General features: G+C 45.7%; 1 protein-coding gene across 3 annotated transcripts in view; it reads left to right on the plus strand.

The window, feature by feature from the left end:
* SLC22A31 (solute carrier family 22 member 31) overlaps positions 1-23,456 on the plus strand; it is a 325,367-nt gene that overhangs the window by 220,757 nt on the left and 81,154 nt on the right. For all 3 annotated transcript variants that reach the window (XM_069635621.1, XM_069635629.1, XM_069635633.1), the window contains one exon: positions 17,211-17,379. In XM_069635621.1, coding sequence (XP_069491722.1) covers positions 17,211-17,379 — 169 coding nt within the window. The remainder of the gene's footprint in view (positions 1-17,210; positions 17,380-23,456) is intronic.

The following is a 23,456-nucleotide window of genomic DNA, read 5'->3' on the forward strand; positions in this document are numbered from 1 at the left end:
CCATGACTATTTGTTTGATGTGTTTGCTTTGATTTGGTTTTGAATAATGACCATTTTGTTCAATACATGTGGCCCGGATATTTTCAAAGTTAGGGGAGGGTGTGTGTGTGTGTGTGTGTGTCCCAATGCCTGTGCTGGCCATTTATTAAACCATGAGTGAGGCTTTTTAAATAGCTTATAATGCAAACTGAATCACTTCTAGGGGCACCTGATTTTAGGGAGGGATAGTAAAATAAAAAAATATGCTCAGGATCACACACCTTGGTTAAGTGGTAAAGCCATCATTTCAGTTTAGCCTAAAATTTAGATACTTGACCACACATCTGCTGAGCTCAAGTTGGTACAAATATGTGTTGAATTTTGGCTTTGAATAGCTAAAATAATACTCTGTTTTATACAGATTACTTAAAGTCACATGATAAACCAACCTGACAATGTATTCATCATTCAAGTACCGGAAAAGTAAAGAGGAAAACACAGGCGAAAAACACCTTTTGCTCTTTACTTTACAACTATGTGTCTGGAAAAGTGTAAATCACTTCCACAATTAACGATTGTAGGAGCCATCCACAATGGATTCCTTTTGACTACGCTTTTACCAGGTGTAAAAATCAGGCAGATCCCATAGGAATCCATTGGTTTTATGCCAAGGTAAAAATACATGCTGGTGGAATACCAATCAAATTTGGCAGGGGGACCTTGTTAAGTCTGATCTGCTCTCCAACTTCGCCTGTCAAATCATACAAAATCGTGCAGCTCATAAGAAGTGGAGCTAAATGCATTTAGTGCCACCTCCACTCGACCTGGAAGATAATCCCTTATGACTGTAGCTTTATTTTTCCCATCCTGAATGGAAGCCTACAAGCTCCAGCACAGCAATTAATGAGAACATACAGAAAATCTCATACATACAAAGTTAAATGAAATGCATGACAAGGTTATTGTTTCACACAGCTTTACCTGTATCCCCTTAATTACTAATCACCCATCAATCACACTTAAACAGCTCCTTAAAACCCTATATACTTATTTTTTTTTTAAGTGCCACAGCAATGGTCACTGACCTTTTAGCTTTTCTCATCTCTAATTAATGTATGTATTTATTTAATTTATTTCTAAAGTGCTAGGACAGTGGCCCGGAGGCATAAGAGCGCTGACATGACTTACAGCAAAATACAAAGCTCAGAGAGGCCCAAAGAGAACCCTTAGAGAAACTAGTGGAGGCCAAGGATCCATTTACTCGAAAAGAAAGGTTTTCAGGACACGTTTGAACCTGGGAAGACTGACACACAGCCTCAAATCAGGCGGAAGAGTATTCCACAAGTGGGGAATTGCGGCTTGGAAGCATCCATTTTGCACCTGTACCAGTTTGGCCTTTGGGGTGAAAAGCAACTCTGTTATTGGATCTTAGATTACACCTGTTAGATAGCCACTTCAACTGTGCTGCCATACAAGAAGGGCTTTTTTTCATACATGCAAGCAGGTGTAATGTAAAGGGTATGAAACTTGATTCTCTTTGTAATGGGGAGCCAATGTAATGCTCTCCGTGCTGTTGAGACATTATCTGTTTTACGCATACCCATAACGACCCTCACTGTGTTGTTCTGGACAACTTGCATTTGATCGAGTTCTCCTTTGCCTACCCCAAGTAGACTGCTGGTACAGTAGTCCAGGTGGCTCCCAATGATCGCCCTGGCTAGGGTGGCGCAACTGGAGGCCTCAAGGAATGGTCTGATTTGTGCCAAAGGTTTAATGTAGTGTGTTGAGTTAGACACTAGGCAACTGATATGGGACCTCATTGAGAGCTCTTGGTCACTAGTGACCCCCAAGGTTTTTACTTTTTTCAAAGTGGGGTGCAGACAGTGTGCGATTTGAAAAAAGGAATAGGACTGATCAAGCTGGCACAACTAGGGGCCGGTGCCCAGGATGATAATCTCAGTATTTGTGTTATTCAGGGCTAGGCCATTATACAGCATCCAGAGCTGGATTTGGTTGTATGTGGCATTAATGACCCCAGTGTCTTTGGAGCGGTCACCTGATAAAGGGAAAAGACACAGAGTATCATCTGCATAGTTGGCATGGCACTTCCTGTTGTAAATAATCTGCCTCTGAGACATGTTAAAAAGATACAATCTCAATGGTAGGGCCTGTTCAGCCTTGCTGTTTGTATCTGAGGGGAAAGGCGAGAGCAGGGGCGGTGGGCATTGGCATTTGTCCCTTGTCCAAATGTTACATCCACCTCTGATTGCACTCTTTAAAAAATATTTAAATACTGCTTTTTAGGTATAAAAGATGTACACCTTTTATACTTTGCCTGCAACATTATAGAAAATGCTCTTCTTTTTTGTTATTTTACAGGTGTGTGTACATGTTGCATTTCCGGCATAATACCTATACGCAAGCCAAAACTGATGGCTTTGTGATTGCTTGTTTAAGACAGGACTTCAGTGCAAGTCACAGAGGCATTGACAAATATATTGCTTAAATCAACTGGCTGAAGACACACATTAAGAGAATTTTATTACACCAGGAGCTCATTTACAGAGGCAATTAAGTAATTAAACACTCAAAAGAATGGCTAGGTATAACACTGGCAGGCCCTATACAGCAACACGTTTGGTGTTACTTTGTGATAGAGCTTGCTCAAAGAGTTCTAGGAAGGTTAGGTTTTGGTGTTTGGTGGTGAGGCATTAACATAGCCATGGCTAGTCATTAGGTGGGTAAATGACCAGACACACCCATAGGATGTGTGTTTCTCCTCACATTTTATCGCCATCCTATCTGTGTCCCAGTGCATGCATTCTGGTTGTACCTAATAGGTTAAAAGTCTCTGAATCAATTAGAACCACCTTCATTGCTCTGTCCAGCCTTCCATACCATTGTTTGCATATCAGCCTTGGCCCTGTCACTAATATCAGAAGCCTGTCCCAAACTGCTAGACCACAGGGCCTAAAAATCCATGTGGTTGCTTGTGTTCCAGTGCAGATGGAACACAACCAACTATTGAGATTGAACTGCACCTTTTGGTGGCAGCACCAAAAGTCATTTGCTAATGGCTTGTCCTCTTCTCTAATGGCACAGACATACTACAGAATTATGGCATGGAATGTTGCGCAGAGAAACGGTAGTGGAAATGTTTTATTCAAAGCCTTGCATCTATCACTTTTTGATTTTACTACACTCTCCCCTCCAGAATTAACTCTTTGTTGCTACCAACCTTATCTTTTCACTTATACTCAAGTAATTAATGCAGTAGATTATATACTTTGAATGTAATTTGTAAGGGCCCCCAGTCAGTTGATGCCCCTTCTGCAGAAATCAGTGTTCAAGCAACTTTACCTGTCATTTATATTGTTTGATATAGTTAACCATTTTATTAAGCAGGATGTGAAAAACCACTATATTCCCACAAAAAATAAACATACTTTAAATTACAGAAACCAAATTTGTGGTTTTAGGTTTGATAAAATAGTTGTAGGCAGCCTGCTAGAATATGTGTGCAAACTCACTTAGAGGTGTGAATGGCCCTCCATCTCCCTGGTCATTTGTACTGTCATGACTGTGGGGCATAAATCATTGTCTAGGGCAAGAAAACAAATCCTGGCCGGGCCTCCTGCAGTTCAGCTTCTCAGAATGATGTCTCTGAGATTGATGATGAATGTTTAGAGTGACATCCACCCCCCCACTCCTTTGCGGGGGCAGAGGCTGGCTCTGGGGGGGCCTGGTCCCCCTGCTGGAGCCCGGGCCTGCTCTTGTGTCAGGTGTAGGCTGGTGAGAACCTGACCTTACCTACGTTTGGTTCCTTGTTAATTTAGTTAAGTTATGTCTGCCATCTGGGATCTGCCTTGTGTTTGTATTTTTCCAACGCTGGCTAGAACCTGTGCTTCTCCGCTAACCTTGGCCATCTCATGTGCTTGCTGGCTGCACTGTTCGGGTTTGGTCCTTCTGCCGACTCAACAAACGAAATCTCTGTGCTGGGCTATGGTGTCTCAATATTTCCCATTCACCTAACGTGACTGCGTCCTCCATCTTGGTTTACATGGCCACCCATGTCAGTTGCATTCGGTGCTAAGCATGCATTGGTTTTCTCGTGCGACTTGTGTTTCCTCATCCTACAGACCCCAGCCGAGCGAACCATGCACACTAATAGCCCTCCTTATGAGTTAGCCAAAAACAGTAAAACCAGGTGATATTAGAAATGCCTGCTGTTCCTCCAACCCAGCGAATTATCGATTCATGAGGGACTGACATGATGCATTATTCTGCGAATATTGGCAAATACTGCATTTCAAATATCTGAATTCCTTCAGTTTTAAGCCCCATCCAAAAGTTTGAGCCAAGCCTTTTTGAACCCTCCTACCCCAGGCCGGGAGGATAGCTCAGGGGCAACTTGTTTGTCTTGGAAGCAAGATGACGCAGAGCAACACATGTTTGAATCCTGGTCCCGCCCTTAGAGACTGGTCCCCGGTATTAATTGCGTTATAAAAGATTAATTAATTTAAATAATTACCCCCATGCATTTTTACAGGTTTTCATCATTTTAGCGATGGGGCTCAGCAACCTGTGCGCACCCCGGTAGCTCACCTTGTCCCCCCACGCCCCGCACCACCCCTTGCTTTAGTATGCATTCAAGGGTCATTACAGAGCCTCCTGGGAATTATTTGAGTTTAGACGTAGTAGTGGTTTGCTCCAGCATATCCATTTCACATCCACCAAGCAGGGAAGGTGAATTTGAAAATCTGCATGGTTTACTGCCAGCCGTGTGTTTAAAAACTGAACACTACCGAGACCACCCGATTGCTGCGTGCGGTAACCTGTGCATGGCTTGCAGCAATCGGAGCGACACATATGCAGAACGCTTAAAGAGTCCCCATGGGGCGGGGGGGGGGGGGCAAGAAACCTCTGATCCGATGCTCAGAAACCCCCTCTTCTTTTCATGATTTCGGAGTTGGATTTTTAGGGAGGACCAGTCCCCAGATACGGGGAATCACATGCTAAGCTGTCATAAATAATTATTCTGTGAACCAGCCAGCTGCACTGTACACACTTAAGCTGGTGCTTAAGCCCTCTTGGGTGTAACATCCTTCTATTGCAATTTAACATTTATGCTATGTGAAGGCCGGTGGGCATTTTCTGCAAACCCTTTGTTTTTTAAAAAATGTATTACAGTTTCCACGGCCCAACCAGTGTAAAAAAAAAAAAAAAAAAAAAAAGAGCTCTGCGGTTGAGGGTTGCGTCTTGCCTGGAGTAGTTGTTTGACTGTGTACTCTGTTGTGGTGCGGCATGTGATGCTGAGCAGGATCTCCTGCTGTAGGAGGCATTTGCCTACGTGGCTCTATCCTGTGCAGAGTCACGCGCTGCCCTCCTTCCCCAGAATGTGCAGTCATGGCTGCCTTCCCTTTGCTACCCAATGCGAACATGGCCGCTGCTTCAGAGGACGCTTTCAGTGGTCTGTTTGTGTAGAGGAGGGTGAACCCCACAGTGACTCGCTGACCGCAACATCCCATAGACAGACAGACGTGTTATTTACCAGCGTGTGCGTCTGTGCAGGCAGGAGTCAGTCTTTGGCAAGAAACCAAAATGACACTAAAGCAAAGTAGACCGCAGTGGCCACATTTCACACACGGGTGATGCCAGCTGCAGAAAGAACTAACCATAATTGCTTGCGAAACCTTGTTCTACCACACGCAGGCCCACTGTTCTTCCTTTCTCTTGGAAACCCATTGGGCCTGGTTCATGGAAGTGTTTTATAATGGCGCAATCCCATAGGAAAACGTTCCATGAATCAGGCTCATTTTGTCGTCTTCGCCAAGGAAATTCCTTTCAGAACGTGTGGCGCGCTATATTGTACGCCCCCTGAATGTGTGCGCCTGCCAATCGACGAACTTCAGCAGAATCTGGCGTTACATGTTAGTGCTCTGGACTGGCTGCGGGTCCTGCTGTCTTGCTCCCCCTCCTTGAGTCCCCTTCCGCCCCCAGTCTCGCTTCCACGAGGCCCGAAAAAAAGAGCACTCCAATGTATCCAGGGGTCTCATTGCCTTGTTCCCTCGGCCTCCTCTATTTCAGTATCTGTGCTGCCATGGGCATAGCTTTAGGTGGGCTGGGGCCAGCCTGGGCGCAGTCTCAAAAAACCTCTCGAGTTGCAGAACTCTTGGGACTCCCCCAGACCCTATGAGAAGCACCCAGCCGCATGGCACAAGTCGAGGGGAACCCTTGGGTGGATGGCATTCGCTAGCTATTTTAATTTGATACATTTTTTTTTAAGAGGGCAAACGCCAAGCCCCAGTGTGTTTATTCAAGGCATTAAACATAAAACCAAATAATGTGCTGCACTGAAATGAAATAAACAGCGATAGAACAGGGTAAGTTCAAAGACAATGCAGTGGAAATGGCTGCATTCCCTAACCGTTAAATAAACAGTACTGTGTCACATCACAAATGGGTCTTTTTGGAGAAACAATATTACAGAACAATTAGTGACCCAATGACTAAGGTAAACATAAATGGGGGAAAAACAACGTGCTATCTACCCCTATGGGAAGGACACCCTGACCCTAACGGAGGTGCCTGGCCCTAGGTAGCGTATGTTGTAACGCCTATCTAATAGGGATTGATAGAGAGGAAACTGTCCCCCCATCTCACCAACTGTGTAGAAAAAACCAAAGTTCATTGACATTTTGAATCGTCATACAAGAACAGCTAAAAATAGAAAACCACTAATAGGCTGCTGCAAATAGCAAGGCTGGCTATTAGATCGTTGTCAAAACGGCTGATTAGCTTGCATGGACTTCATGTAGCCGTGGGATTTCATCAATTGTTTATTCACCCTAGGGCATCTGATTTGCCACATGTAAAAGTTGAGTTTTTAATATCTAAAAAATGTATGTACCCATCTAACTGGGACACCATAAAACGCTCACGTAATGTGAGTTATGCACTAATATCTGATTTCAATATGTATACCCCCTACATGATGGGGGATATCTAGATGGTCATGGAAGCCCCCATGGCCAAGAAGGTCGACCGGTTTCGATGGTATAGGTAATTCAAACCATCTTCTTCAGGACCATAAGTTGTGTTCTGTCCTAGATCAGTCTTCTGTTTGGCGAAGGTGTTCTCTGATGAGAAAGGCCATTGCACCAAGGTGCACTGCACAGTCCCTATCAAAGGCCCTTGCTGCCCTCTGGCCTCCTAACTGAGGCTGGCTGACAATTGCTGGGCGGAGGATATAACCAGTGCTTTAAATGGGGGAAAAAAGAAGTGTAGCTACTCACCAAGCTACATTCCGGCGCAGTGCTTTAGGCGCGTCACCTTGGGCACATGTTCCTTTGCTGCGCACCTTGTTTGCAGGCAATGCCCAGTGAGATTAAATAATGTGCCAAGGAGCACGCACCTGGGTAATGCAGCGTACCGGAGAGCCTTTCACAGAAACTTCGTTTGTTGTTATGCATTGTGCTAAGCAAGTTTGAATATCTATATTAAATGAGACTTTTTGCGAATCAAGCTAGCAGATAGCATAGCTGTAGTATCATTAGAAGGGGAGTTTTTATTATCGGCTGTGTTTATTACATAATGAGGAATTCCGTAGGTAATTGGAGCTGTGTGCGAGTTGAGTTGTCACTTGAAAACGTTCCATCACAACTCCAATTACTTAAAAATTTAAATATTAGAATAGGCACTGCTAATAACAAAAACATCTTTAAAAGTAATTTCCTAGGCTTTCCAAATGAATCCCTACTCAGCTGCTCTATCAAAGGACACCAATGGGACCAGGTGAAGCCCACTTGGTGAAACAGTGCTCCACGCCTGGTGTGCTGAGAGCAGAGTAGATGCATGTTTGTTGCTCCTTTTGTTCTGCAGGGTGGGCCCTGAAGGAGACGTTATGGTCACTGTGAGTGGTGGAAAGGGGAGGAGGGAGCAGGCGCCGCTTTCCACAGCAAAGGCGGCAGAAGCTTAGTCCTTTAAGTAAAGCTTTCATTTTTACTTCGCAAAATAGTTGAGTACCGTACTTTCTAAGTGCAGGCACTGAAATGCACAAAAATAAGAAGTGCAGGGTCTGAGGACTGGGTAGGACCGGCCCATTTAAAGCACAGATTATAACCTCAGTCGCCCCCTTCGCTTGCGGCACAGCCAGTCAGCTTGCTCTGAATGCAGGCCTCATTTCCTGGTGTACCGCCCGCAATCAGTCTGCCGCTGGCCATGCCACACCCCCTGCTGTCCAGTGACTGATCGTTCAGCTGCCATCCATCTCCTCCTCCTCCTTCTTCCTTCCTGCTTGAGCCACCTCTTGCCACTGCGCTCCTCCCACTCCCTCATTCCATGTCTGAAGGTGAGGAACGGTCCCGTCCGTGTTCGCTCACCTGCCCCTCTCTTCACTATGCCAGGCTGTCTCTTCTCCAGTCACCACAGATGGTGCACCTTACTTCCTTTGTGCTTGCCATACCAAATGAACGTCCCTCACAACACATCTTAAAGGAAAAAAGTAGAAAGAGGATTCCATGTCAGAGAGAAATTTCTTGAGGAGTCGGAAAAAAGTAAGACTACATTCTTCAGTCCAGAGCTCACTCGTGCAGGCACTGAACTTTCACGTAAGCGCAAGCGCCCAGTTAGCTCAGGGTTTGGTGCGCTCTACAAATAATAAACTAAACTAAACTCGTGTGCCACCCAGAAGCAACCTTTGAGAAAATCGGCCCCAGAAACACTCTACTCCACATACAGAATCTGTGGACATATTTTCAGTTGGTTGGGCGTACAGCCCCGAGTTCATGCAGGCAATGGGATTAGAGAAGCCACAAGTGCTTGCTGTCAAAGCCCTGGCATGGGCCGCTGACAATAGCCAAGCCAGAGTTGTACGACATGAGAAGGAATCACTTCCAGCTTGCAGCGCAGCTGCGCTCACCAGAGATAGGAACTGACGCGCAGATAGGAAAGCCAGAGCTGCAGGTGTTCAAGCCGCCATGCTGATCCAGCCTGATCCCAAAACAGTTCTTGTAACCTCGGTCTGGCTTTCCTTCTTCCTAACAAAAGGAAGCATTGCAACTCCTGCAGTAAAGTACAAACCCGAGCAACATTCATGTGGAGGAGGTGGAAGCATTAAGCAAGCATGCTGTTCTACGTTAACGGGGAAACAGACCCATGATTAACATCCCTCATTATAGCAATCCTTTTAATATAATCTATTAAAGAGAGGCATAAACTCCCCTTGCCTGGGGTCCAACTACTATTAGGGAAGTAGAGCAGAAGGTGGCAAGGCCAGCTAAGCCAGGGCTTGGGAGCGGCCAGGCTAAAGGGACAGGCGTAGTAGGCGGCATACTGAGAATTTGCGCCCAGAGATCATCAAGGGCCAATCTTGGAGAAGAGCATTATGAGTGAAGCCAGCTGGGGGGGAGGGTGCAGCCCAGGCTCTGGTGGCACTTGCGAGGCCTCCAGGCCAAATAAATAAGTCTTGCTAACATTGAGCACGTGGTTAGGAGGCCGAGAATCCTTCCTGAAGGTACCCGTTATGAGCTTTGCAGAGGAAAGCTTGAACCAGGAACACCCACAGGAAAATTCAAGAGGAGGGCGATGTCACAGGGCCTACTGAAAGACCCAGGATCGACAATTAGAATGATGAGGCCAATTTACCTCCTACCAAATAAGAGGAGGCCAAAAGTGATTGTATTAAAAGCCAGTTAGGGAGACAAGCCAAAAAGGTGACCTGAGGGGAATCACTGAAAGTAAAATCCAATGCTGAACTGGCTTGCAAAGAGATACACCGCTGCGGGGAAAATAAAAGGGGCAGGAGGAAGGCACTTTGGGTTGCAGACCGGGACATGCTACTCACCGCTCTGTGTGGAAATGGGGCGACGGCTACCTAGGCTGAGGTAACCTCTGTAAGCCCTTCTGTAGAATTCTGCTACTTGTCAGGCGGAGACCCACACCACAAGGATTAATTGTGAGGAAGAGGTGGAGAACGCATTGTGGTTTTAGTTCAGGAACTTTGAGAAAGTCGGAGGGCCCAAGGACTGACCTTTACAGAGAAAAAGCTGAATGGAAAAGAATACAGGGAACGTGAGTCCCCTCACACAATGCTACTAATATCGACGATTGAGTGGAGAGAAATGCTCTTTGCACTGAGAGGAGCAAAATGTGGGAGAATGGTGGGAAAAGGGAGTGATCAACCTAAAGGCAGGGGATGGAACAAGTACCTTGGCCTATGAACAATCCAGTATTCCGAAACCCGTGGGCAGATTAAGAAGCAGGTAGCCTGGCCTATGAGGCTCTATAAACGAGCTGGCAAAGGCCTGGATTGAGAATCAGAGAAATAATCTTTGCAACTAGAGAGAAGACTGTGGATGTGGCGTAGGAGCGGGAGCCACCAACCCAAAAACAAAATTGGAGGAGTAAACGGCATGGTCTTCAGAGGGCAAGGAAAGGAAAGAGTGAGTAAGTGAGCCTGAGTCTGACGGTTAGACGGTGAGGACTTGGCCTCTCCTAAGCAAACAGGGGACTCTGTTTGGAGCAAGTCAAGGTGCCCAGGGTTGGAATGAAGACCATACTACTCACCCTGCAGATTAAGAGGAAGGGGAAGGGGAAGGGGAAGGAGTGGGTACCCTGACCCTAGAGAGAAAGGAGAAAAAAGACTGAGCCAGTCCTTGGGTCCTCTTTTTGGAATGTTATCATCCTCCTAAAGCTTTCCTCATCTGGAACATAGAGTTGTGTCTAAGGTTGTGGCATCAGGGAAACCAACCCAAGGAAGGGGGGAGGAGAGAGTACCCTGACCTATAAGAAAACCAAGTGCCAAGACGAAACTAAAGGAGGACTGTGCAGCCATCTGGAGTAGAAAAAGATCATGGGCTGGTCTGGAGAAGAGCGACTGGATAGGCGTGGTGAAGAAACCGAGAGGCAGTGGAACGGTCAGAACCATGAGTGCTTCCCTGAAGAGGCTCTCTAAGGACCACATTCTTTTGTGTTTATTTTGAGGTTAGTGTTGGACATTGATAGACTGTGGACTCTCCAAGATTTGAAAATGTTTCTATTAGAAGTAAAGGGTTAACCAGGAAGCTAGATGGTAAGAGTAGGGTGGACCTTTCTGCTGGTCATCACCTTTAGGTTTCAGTTCACACATGGGGTGTCCCTGAAGCGACGGAATAATTTAGATGAGGCCAGAGATTTGTTATGTTCATCCACATCATCAACCTAAGGTGTTGGAAACACCCAAAGAACTCCACTTTCTATTGCATCATCCTTGACAAACTTTCAAGAGGTTATCCCTTTTTATTTGTAGGCTACTCACATTGATCCTGTAGGGTCTATGAGCTGCCTTCATTTACTGAAGGTCAATAACAAAACGTTCACTCAGAAACTAGCCCTTTTCCGTATACATTCCTTGACATCGGCACAATATGGAGACGCTTGCTACAATACACGCAGATCTAACCGTGACATAATGCGGTTCAGAAAGCTAGAGATGAGACCTGGGCAGTGCTCCAGATAGGATTTTGGAGTGAGAGTATTTTACTCCCAATTTATAGAATTGGAGAGTAAATCCAAGTTCAAGAGAGTAAAAATGAGTTTCCTCCTTCGCAACAGAGTAAAAAGTGTCAGACAACTATCCAATTTGTGCGTAAAATCAAAACTTTGTTCAAAAACATTAGTAACAAAACAGCTGTATTTCAATGGGGTTCTATATAATTTATTGCCTGCGGAAAACCTTTTCTCCACACAAAAACCTTGTAGATGCATACTACCCAGCTTCATCCATATGGTATTTGGGCACAAACTCTGTTAAGAGCTATTGCAGATGCCAGCTGGTTAAAATGGGTGATTCATAAATCAATTACCTCACTCTACCAGCATCACTTCTCTGCCTCTCAGGCCTACTGTTGCTGCCTGGCACTACCTGCTTGACAGCCATGCCATGTGTTTTCTCCATCTCTCCCTCCCTTTGCTACTGTTTCCCCTGTCTCTCACTTCCTGATGCTGTCCCTCTCACCCTTAAGTGTTGCGATGCCACGTTTTGCGGTCTGTCACTCTGCCTCTCCCATCTCGGGATTCTATTGTTCCTGTTTCCCTCCTATATCTCGTTGTGTCGGTTGATATAACTCCTTTCGCTCGCTCATGTTATTATGCTTGCTATATCTGTTTTTTCATTTTCTCGGTTGTGATTGCTACTCCTTTTGATTATCTTTCTTGCATGGTCTCTTGTTATTGGCCTAGTCTAGTCTTGCTTTTCTATTTCCATCTCTCCCCACCTGCTGTTGATCCATGTTTTATTTGACTGTCTCTAAATGTCTCTTTTGCTCTGCTTCTATCCCTCACTCCTATTGTGTGTTTGTACTATTGTTAACTCGGTTTCCATCTCACTTTCTTTGTTTCCCTATCATGTCGCTCATTGCTCCCTCTTCCTGTTGCTCGAATTCCTGTTTTGGATTGTCTAGTATGTTCTGTCTCTTTGCCCACCCCACCCTGAAATCGCTGCCACACCTTTGTTCTCTTGTATTGCTTAGGTTCAGAGTTGTTCTTCCTCTCCTGTTTTTCTGTTTGTCTTTTAACGTAGCACCAATAAATATCCAAAAATCTGAAAAAGCCTTTTCTATTTAAAAATCTAGTGCAGCTTTAACATAACGACTCAGACAAACTTTTCAAAATCTGCAAGGAGCTGGCCAATTCTGCTGCAGTCTCTACCTCCTGTTCCCTCCCAGTCCCTCTGCACGGCCTTGGCCTCTAACTTCATTACTAAAACTCAGGACATCTGTCCCCCCTCTCTTCCTCTACCACTCCTGGCTCACCTGAGACCGGCTCTCCTCCTGCTTTCTCCTCCTTTCCCCTGTTCACACCTGGCAATGTTTCTAGACAGTCCGATCTATGAAAGTCTCATCAAAGCAGGTTCTCACAGGCTCATCCAGAACTATTGAGGACCACATCGACACCTTTGCTCCAGCTTTGGCCGATTTCTGCAATTACTCCTTTGCCACTGGAACTTTCCCCTTCCACTTAAGCACTCTTTTGTGCACCCCCTTCTGAGGAAGCCCTCGGCCGATCCTTCCTCTCCGACTAACTATCGCCCGATCTCATCACTCCTTTCCTGGGCAAACTCTTGGAAAAGCTGGCCATCTCCCAGTTTAATCTACATACTGAATCTGTTGGTTGCCTCCATGACCACCAGTCTGGCATCAGAACTGCCAGAAGCACGGAAACTGCTCTCCTGAACACCCGTGAAGACTTGCTCTGCAGTCTTGACTCTAATCTCCCTTCTGTCCTCATTCTCCTTGATCTATCCTCTGCTTTTGACACGGTCAACCATGCCATCCTGCTCAATCGTCTCCGGGACAACCTTGGTATTACTGAACTGGCCCTGACCTTGTTAACCTCCTTTCTCACTGACGACCCTCTCGGGTCCAATTGGGGTCTTTTCTCTTGTCCATTTCTCTCTCTACTTGTGGAGTTCTCCAGGGGTCTAACCTCACTCCCTGGCTCTTCAACCAGTACCTGGCACCTCTTGCCCACCCCAGCACTACATTCGGCTCCAGTTTTCAATGTTATGTGGATGACACTCTGCTCTCTTTCAGACTCCCCTCGGCCACCTCTGCTGCTTCTCTCATACCAGACTGTCTGGCCACAATTCAGGAATGGTGTGCCACCAATGATCTCTGCCTTAATGCCAGTAAGACTGAGATGCTTCTCATTTGGACACCAGCTCCCTCCTTTCCGCTGTCTGGCTGCCCACTCTGGGTCCTCTTCCTGCTCCTTCCTGTGAGGCTAAGAACTTTGGTGTCATTTTTGACTCCACCCTCTTTCTCTCCTCACATCTGACATCTGTAAGAATCAGCTGCACCTCCTCAGAGGTATTCTTCCTTCTCTCACCTCTCCCAGAAGCTCACTGTCTCCAGCGCTCTGGTCCTCTGTAGGCTGGACTATTGCAACAGCCTCTTTCTAAATCTTCCTGCCTCTACACTTCGACCTTTACAACTTATCCAGAACAAGACTGTGAGACTTGTCCTTGGCCTCAAGTCCAGGGATCTTATCTCTCCAGCTATGAAATCTCTTCACTGGCTCCCAGTGGCTGCAAGGATCAAGTTCAAGACCCTCTGCATCGTCCACAGGGCTTTCTGGGGCCTGGGACCGCTCTACCTCCAACCTTCTCTTCCAAAGAATCTTCCTTCTCGAGCTCTATGCTCATCCACCTCCAACTCTCTGAGGGTCAGACGCTTCTCCAAGCAGAGATTCGGGGGCAGATAGTTGGGAGCAGATCTATCTCCTCGGCTGAGGCTTCCCTATGGAACAACCTCCCTGCCTCTCTCAAACTTGAGCAGAACCACATCGGGTTCCGGAAGCAACTTCCTTTTTGTTTCTGCTTTCTCTCTTCCTCTCCCCTGCTAATGCACCCAACTGCTCCGTGCACTGGTCACCTGGTCACCTGCATGTGCAGTTGCCCTTGCACTGCGTCTGGGCTCCCCAGCACTTAAGGGTCTGTATCTGCGACCCTACAGTCCCTTCTCCCTGCACTTATGAGCCACATGCTGGCTCTACTTGTGAGTTAACTGCACTTCCCCTTCCCCTGGCGCTTCTCCCCTGCCCTCTTCCCTGCACTTGCACGATCTGAATGACACAAGGCCTAGTAAGATCGTTATTTTGTTCTCCCTTGTTTCCCCCTCCTTGTCTTGTCGCGCCTAGAAACACTTCTGTACAGGTGCGTTATAAATGCCACATCATATATCAGGCTGGGAATTATAGAGTTAGAGGTTTTTCTGATCAGATGCAGCACCTGCTTGAATGCAAATGCTTTACGAATACTCTATGCCATTACAAGTATGAGATCCCATATGTGCTATGCGGCCTGAGCTATTGCAAGTATAGCAGCCCAAATCAGATGTGTCTGTTCTGAGCAATTACAAGTATAGTGGTCCTCATGGGATGTGCGTGTTCTACTTCTGAGCCATTACAGGTATAGCAGCATCGATAAGGTGTGTATTCTGAGCCATTACATGTATAGCAGCCCTGAAGAGTTGTGTGTTCTGAGACATCACAGGTATAGCAGCCTGATGAGATGTCTGTTCTGAGCCATTACAAGTAGTGGTCCTCATGCGATGTGCTTCCTCTGTGCCATTACAAGTATAACAGCCCAGATGGGATGTCTGTTCTGAGCCATCGGAGGTATAGCCGCCCCAATGTGGTTTGCGTTCTGAGCTATTACAAGCATAGCAGCCCTGAAGAGTTGTGTTGGTATAGCAGCCCTGATGAGTTGTGTGTTGTGAGCCATTTCAAGTAAAGCATCGTGGATGAAATGTGTGTGTTCTGAATCACTGAACATTTTGTAGTCCTTTTGATAAGTTGAAAGTTAAGTCAACTCTGTTACAATTGAATGTTACCTGCATCTTAAATGCATATCTCTGATGGAGATTCATTAGTTCAAATCCTGCAGATAGATGAGTTAACAGGTTACACAATAATCTCTGCAGCAGGGGTCTTGATCCACTGAGCTGCATTTCCCAACAGGCTGTTGACCCTGAAAGGCACATAGGGTAAGGGCAGTGGCAGTTCCATTTGAGGCTTGCCTGACATAAATGGCTTGTCAAAAGCTCTACATTAGTCAAGAGATTCATAACAAGGCTTTGAAATGTGCTAGATTTTTGGCAGTGGGACTCAGTAATCAGGCATGGGAGAAGCAGAAGTTTTGAAAAGCGCAAGACTGAGTAGGAGGGATTTAAGTATCTGACAGCAATGCCATGTTCTCACACTGTCAGAGGTTGGTGGGAAGAGCTCAGACACTGTTCTTGCGCTGTACTTTAGCTCGCTGCAGAAAAGGCCAACACATGTTTGTGCTTTCTTAACAGCAGTTCTGTTAAGAAATGCAGGTACTTTCCCAAAACATAGCAGTCCTGCAAAGAAATGTGGGAATGATGCAATCAGCCCTGCTATGAATATTTGGCAGTGTGCCATGACATGCGTACGTATAGCAGCTACGTTGATAAATTAGGCTATTTTGCCTGAATATATAGCAGTCCTGTTGAGAGGTACAGGTACAATCTGTGCCACTGAAAATATATACAGCACTGCTTCTACCTGTATCCATTACACCTGATTGCAGTGGGTGCTCAGAAAGGGACTTAAACTTCAGGCCACATGCCTAGCTATGCCAGTGGCGTGCTTCTGTGATGAAAAGAAAACAAAGTATGAAATGCCCATGCTGCTGCAACTGCACTGCCTCTGTTAAAGCCAATTAAGCAGAAATGCAACCCTTGTTTAAGATCCTTTTCATTTTACACAATACTACCTGTATCCTAATGCAAAGTGAAAAGCATGTTCATGATTCAAGATGCTTTAATAACACTAGAACCTACAACATGCAGGCAGTTGAACAAAGTGATCAAAACACAAATTCCCTTTTACATAACTCAGAAAGTATCATTGGTATCCGGTAATAATGTCCCCATACATAATATTGCCGGGAAAAGCCATTGGCGACATTATATATGGTGACATTATGTATGGGGACGGGTTGCGGGGATCTCCCTGGCTCCCATTAAAAAAAATTACAAAAAAACACAGGGGTTACGGGGTGTCCCCCGCATGTTCAATGTAATAATGTCTCCCCAAAATGACTGAATTTTTGCAGGGGACATTTTTGCAGTGACATTATTACATGGAACCGTGTAATCTTGATAGAATCATTAACAGAAGAGAGTGGTAAAACAATTAAACAGATCAGAACTCATCCCAGTTGCTTCTTTGAGGGAACTGTGTGGATTTCTAAATTAAAGAGTGGATTTGCAAGCTGCTGCTTGCCAGGCTGTCACCAGTGAGCTCCATGATTTATGGGGGTGCTGCCATAAATAGCCCTGTCTAAGTGGTGCAAGGTATAATTAAAGGACCTATTGACAAGATTTCTGTGTGTAAAAGGGCCTGATATACACCTTATCTAGAGGCTTGGACATGAGCACAGAAGTTAAAGAACCATCCAAAAAACAAGACGTGTCCATGTGCTTGAATGTGCTCAGAAAGCTATCCACAAATGCTACATGTTGCACACTGGTAATATTTCCACAGGTGAAATTTGATACGCCTGCGGGTGGTTATCATTTCATCCTTTCTGTGAGTTGTGGTTAAGCATGCTCGGCACTATCCGTTCCAATAACCGGTGCTGCCAAACTGCTGCTGCAGTTGCTCTCCCTTTCATGTGCCTCCCCCATGGACTCCTGGTTTTAATGTGTTCAACATGTTCTCCACAGGACTGGAGCTCTGCGACCCACCTAACCGCCTGATGTTCACCATGGTCGGTGGCTTCTTCTGGGTGGCTGGAGAGCTGCTGTTGCCAGGGTTGGCTGTGCTGTGCCGTGATTGGAGGATCTTGCAGGCAGTTGGGACTGCATCCTTGGGGTTGCTGTTCGGATTCTGCTGGTAAGTGTGCATTTCTTCTCTTTGGCCTCTCCTGCACCAGGCTTTCGGAACTAAATAAGTACAACCAACTTGCAACTAAAATTAGCCTTGCTTAGTGCCCCTTTTGCAAAACGCAAGTGCCATGTCCTCTTGGTAAAAGATAACACAGTACCCGATTTTCTGGCTTTATATCACAGATAGTTTTACGTGGCATGGGTTGAAGCTTCTTCTGGCCTTTTTTCTTTCTTCTCATCTGTGGGTTTCGTCTGTATAGCTGTTTACATATGGCCATTCCTTCCAACAGAAATGGCTTTTCTTGAAGTATTCCATGGTAAATTTAGCAAAGCTGTGAAGCCACTGGTTGGTTCATGGAATCTAGTTTTCAAGTTGCTGCCATAGGGAGACCTCCAGTTGGCAGGGTTTCAGTGGTGGTCTTCTGCTCATTGTTCAGTCCACTGAAATACTCCTCAAGACAAGAGAGTCCAATGTAGGCCTCAATTTCAGAGGAGTTGGCTTGTGCCCAGTTCAGTCCCTTGGATATTAGACAGTGCGGTGGGAGTTGTGTTCATGCTCATAGGGCCTGATAACTAATTGGTGGTGCTTTCCCCCCAGACAGTTTGCATTGTTGGGTCTGTTCTTTATGTGGTTCTCAATTTGGTGAGTGCAATAAGTGTTGTGTATCCTCCGCGATCCATTCCTTGTAGGCAACACATGTTCTTGTTGTTCTGATTATGTAGACAACTTACTGTTTTTTATCATTCTTTTAAGCTCATAGTGCAGTTGTAGTTAGGGATGAGCTGAACTATTTGGGCAAAAGCCAAACCACCCGAAATCATATACTGCCGCTTTACCTTTTTGGGGACCAGTCGGGGGGAAAAAAGGGGTTGATATGAGAAGTAATTCAGAAGGGAAAAATGTAACTGTTTTCCATAGTGCAATTTCTTCCATTTCTGAGGCCCTAGTGCACTACAAAAGTGATGTATGCACGGCTTTAAATTAATCCCGGCCCCTATCAATGATCATGGAAGCCTTACATTGCATCATGCATTTTTCAGTCTATACCATTGCCAGTTGCAAACTAGTTTTGGTCCTGCCACTAATGTGTGGTATGCAAGATTGCCCAGAGCAATGCCAGGGGTTGTGATTAATGTCAACCTTCTATCCGTCACTTTTTACTTTTGGTAGAAAGCAGACCGTCATATAAAAAAAGAAAACGGGGCCCCCCACCAGCGAGTCACCCATATGTATGCACCTTTGAGGTCACCTCCTCTGATGTCACCTCTCATGACATCGCCCCAATCAAAAAATATGCCATGAATTTTACCCCGCCCCTACCCATCACCTATTCCCTAGTCATTGTATCCATTGTGTCGTTGTGGGCCGTTACATATACCCGATTGCTTTGCCATAGACACAAATATATGTTCTCTCCAGGCATCATGTGAGACATACTATGGGAGCCCCCCTTGGGTTCTGCTAAATATGACCTCACAACCCATTCTCTTGACATACCTGCCAGCAGAAGCCAAAAGTGAATCTAAAGCCTGCCTAATAAATTAAGTCATCCATTGGATAAGGTCACATGGAGGATGTTCTTCAATAATAGGAGAGGATGTTGTCGATTGCATGCGTTTGCCCTGTGGCTCTAACGCCAGTATGGATAGTATTAGTGTTATGTTTGTAAATCAGTCCCTGGTGGAAGAGGGGTTGTTTGGCTTGGACTTAAGTACACTGCCTCCTAATGGAGTCAACATCTTAGACCAACGCGTGCAACGAGAGGCCACTGGGTGTTCCTGAAGCGGTCACAGGCATGGAGGATGCTGAATGACTTGACTTGAGGGAAGCCACCTTTTGACTGTGAGTGTTGCATAGCCGGAGTGTGGAGCTGTCCCATTACTAGGTAAAATGTGTATACTTGTATGGAATGTGGCTGGGTTGAGGAGAAATGTACATAATGACTGGTGAAATTTCCTCAGGCAGCATCAAATAATCTGTCTTCAGAACACCTGGCTAATTGTTAATCGCGCTTTACAGTGCTATGCAACTTATGAACGATTTGCTAGTAAGATACTCGAGGGAAGACCAAGTGGGGGTCTCCGATGTTGGATTGATCCTACAATTACCGAACATGTTAATGAGAGATATTGTGGAAGCAGAGATCTTCCACCTCTCCACATTAAGTTGCGCGGTGGTGGTAATTTGTAATGTTTCAGGATAGCTCAGGGGCAACGCGTTTGTCTTGGAAGCATACAACGCGCAACACAGGTTCAAATCTCGATCCCGCGCTTAGAATCCACTCGCTGGTATTAAGCGCGTTATAAAAGAACACTTATAATTATGTAATAGACTGACAGCAGGGAATGGCATTGAAACCATTATGCTAATAGATACCCAAATTAGATCCTGGTTATCGAACCATACTCTAACACCAACTATAATGGGTGCAGGCGAAACAGAATGTACAATTTGAACGTCTGCACCTAACAGATGGTTTATTAGAAGATGACGACCCAGCCTGGGTTATCCCTGATCTGACGGCGGAATATCCAAAATGGCTGAATAAATACGCCATTGAGATTGCGTTTGTTTGGTCCAATTTAAACCTAAAGACTTGTAATGGGCGGCGTCTGGGGAATATACCCGCTAAACCCACCTTTGTGGCAAAAGGCAGAACAACCCGTATTGACTATGGGCTAACTAACATATATCAGATGAATGGGACTTGTGCAAGGGAACCACACAGCGGTGCCTGCTGTCTCCCATGTTGTTCATCCTTGCCCTGGAGCCCCTTGCGGCGTTCCTTCGGGCAGAGTTGGCAGATGCAGGCATAGCAATGGCTGCTAGCACACGTGTTGTCTCGTTACATGCAGATGACATGCTGCTCTATGTACAACACCCAGAGACCAACATGCCGCTCATATTTGAGGTGCTAGACAGTTTTGGGCAGCTCTCTGGCATAAGTAGAGATAAATTGTGCCTGTTCCCCCTTGGCGGGGTTGGTTGGACTGGAACAGAGGTGTCTGCTGCGATTCTAGCTGAATTGGTGTAAATATATGCCATGATCCCAGGAAGGCACATGAAATGAACACGTTCACGGCTTATCTGGGAAATGAGAAATCCGTGGACTTTTGTAAGAAACTCCTCCTGGCGCTACTCAAGATGGTGGTGTTGCCATGCCTACTGAATCACTTTGTGAATATACCTTATGGCATTCCCACAGCATTTTTCAGTAAGCTGGACGGCAGAGGAGCAGAAACTCGCGGCTTACTCTTTGCAGAGGCTATAAAGATGGTGGGAACAAACTGCTGCACTTCGAACCGCAGGAGGTAATTAAGCCATATTATTTGAGGGAAGCATTGTGGGTGCGGGACACTAGCTTGAGTAAAAGGTCCATGCTACATGTGCTGTGTTGGAAGATAAGGTACAGACTTTGGAAGCTTCTCGAAGAAAAGGACCCACACTCTCCTAACATACCTCTGGCAGCTATACATGGGAGACACCACTGCAAGGTTTGTCGTATCAGATTCCACTGGGAACTTAATGGGATAATTACACTTGGGGATCTTTTTAAGGATGATGTGTTGATGGATTTCCCTGAGTTGACAGCGGGGTACAATATACCCAAAGGCCAGTTCTTGACATACCTATGCGTGATTCAAAGAGCCAAAGCTAGATGGTCGGAATTCTGGGAAGACTTAGAGGGAGACCCCGTGCTGTATTGTATATATGACTTATCAGACGGCGGGGGGCATGTTGTCTCTAGGCTCTATGAGATATTACTCAACTCACTTAATACTCACTCTGGTTACGAGCCAAGTGGGAGACGGACATAAGACAGGTATTCACAGATAACGAATGGGTTAACGTGTTGAAGTACACAAGAAAAGTATCTAGGAATGCTAGATTTAAATTGACGCAGTTATGTCACACACAGAGCATATATGACTCCACACACCATGTCCCAGTTCCTGGGAGCAAGCGTTCAGAGCTGCTGTACATGCACACATGACGAAGTGGATATGCTATACATGTTCTGGTCCTGCCCAGTGATTAAGGGTTTCTGGCACGAAATTGCGGATAAGTTGGCTAAGGGAAGGTTTGCTATGCAGGACTGCTGCCCGAGGCGTGTCTGTTGGGGGTGTTCCCGCACAGGCGCTCCAAGACACACCTGACCAGAAAAAATATCTTGTGTTAGTCAAGCTCGGGATTGCGTTGACATGGAAGTCGGCTGGAGGTCTTCGAGTAGAGGGGTGGTGGGGGAACTTGAGAAAATGGGCCATGGCAGAAACAGCTGCATGGCACAGAGTGGTGTATAGAGGGCAGAGGGAAGTAAGCGACAATGCTATGGCCTGGAATGCATTAACACAGGAAATGTTTGCCCCCCTCTGATGATATGCCTCCTTGAAGTCATCACAGGGTATTACCTAAATCGACCTTTTACAATCGACCTAATTATAGTGGTCCTAATTGACCTTCTGCACAATTGACCTTTATATTATTTTAGTTATTTTATATATGTATTGGGTTGGTTTTGGATTATAAATAATATAAGGGGATTGGTTGGGGGATTTGGACTGGGTGGGGGATTGGGGGGGTTTCCCCCTGCATATATGTCCTAATTGATCTTCGAAATTAGGTCAATTCTCCTGAGGTCAGTTCTCCCGAGGTCAATTGTGAAAAGGTTAATTAGTATACAACGCATCACAGTAGGGTGAGGACTGTGTGTGTTCTGAAAAAAAGACACGGCATAAGGATCCTGGGAAAGGGGGGTGCTGAAGAGAGTAGTGTTGTTGAGAGGGGGGGGGTGGAGTGGGCAAGCACAGTTAACCGTTATGGTGGAGATTGTGGAAAGTTAGGGTTACGACACGAAGTTTCATTATGCACATGCAGGATTATATAAACGTTGATTACCTTTGTTGAGTATATACTTGATCGATACATCTGAGAAGGATGACAATTGGCAAACTGTAATTGTCTGTAATGGAACATTGATTTCAAAGATGGGGAATGATATAATTTCCGATGCACCACTATGATGTATAATTAGCCTTATCTGTCAATTTGTAAAGTTAATAAACAGAAATAAATAAAAATATGTGCTAATTAACATCCAGGCCTGGTCCCAGTAGTCAAATGTGTGGTCATCTCAAAGATTGAAAGTGACCATCGTCCAGCGATGGTTACACTAGCAAACAAATGGGCCCTATTGTGATGAACCAAGGGGAAGTTGTGTGCCCATAGAGATCGCGGGTCAAACAAGGAAGGCTGTGAAGTGGGTAGATTTGGATTTGGTTTGTGTTCAACCACGCCTCTATAATGATTGGTTGGACCCGCTGGAAAGAGTGTGAGACAACGGTTCAATTATGAACGACACAGGTTCGATTCCCCGGGTCCGCGCTGTCTCGGGAGGATAGCTCAGCAGCAACGTGCTCGCCTTGGAAACAAGACGACATGGAACGACACCGGTTCGATCCCCCTGGTCCGCGCTTAGAAACCTCTGGGTATTAAGCGCGTTATAAATTACATATCATATCATTAGTAATGAAGTGTTTGTATCATTTAACCAGGGAACCACAATTATAAGAGACCATCTGACGGTTTCAACCAAAACCGTCAGGAAGGTGGTTACTAAATGCTCTTCTTAGTACGATAAGGATTGGAGAGAAACCAAATGAACTCTAATTGAAGCTGCCAACAATGTGGGTCTTGTTGGGAGGGAAGACCTTTCAGGCAAGCTAGTGTTGGATGTGAGAAGGTGATAGTTATGGGGTATGCAACTTCCCGAGGGGAGGGCATTATTTGGGCTGCCGAAAACAATGAATCAGCCAAGTTTTGGAAGCTCATTACTGCCTGACACGAGGCACCTGGTAATGCAATCCATGGTAGCGGCAGCTCTGCATGTTGGGGAGAACATTTTGGTGAGTTGCATAGAGAGTCCCGAAGAGCCCCAGTATCGAATATGGAGGCTCAGTTACCTCGGGTACTATATCCACTAACTTTTACTTCTAATGAAGTGGAACAAGCCATTCTTGCGCAGAAAGTGAACAAGGCCCCAGGACCTAATCGGATACGGTGTCCAGTCATTTGGTCGACTGAAA

The sequence above is a fragment of the Ambystoma mexicanum genome, chromosome 1q (assembly GCF_040938575.1).
Source record: "Ambystoma mexicanum isolate Mex_15411 chromosome 1q, UKY_AmexF1_1, whole genome shotgun sequence".
In the NCBI taxonomy this organism is placed as follows: domain Eukaryota; kingdom Metazoa; phylum Chordata; class Amphibia; order Caudata; family Ambystomatidae; genus Ambystoma; species Ambystoma mexicanum.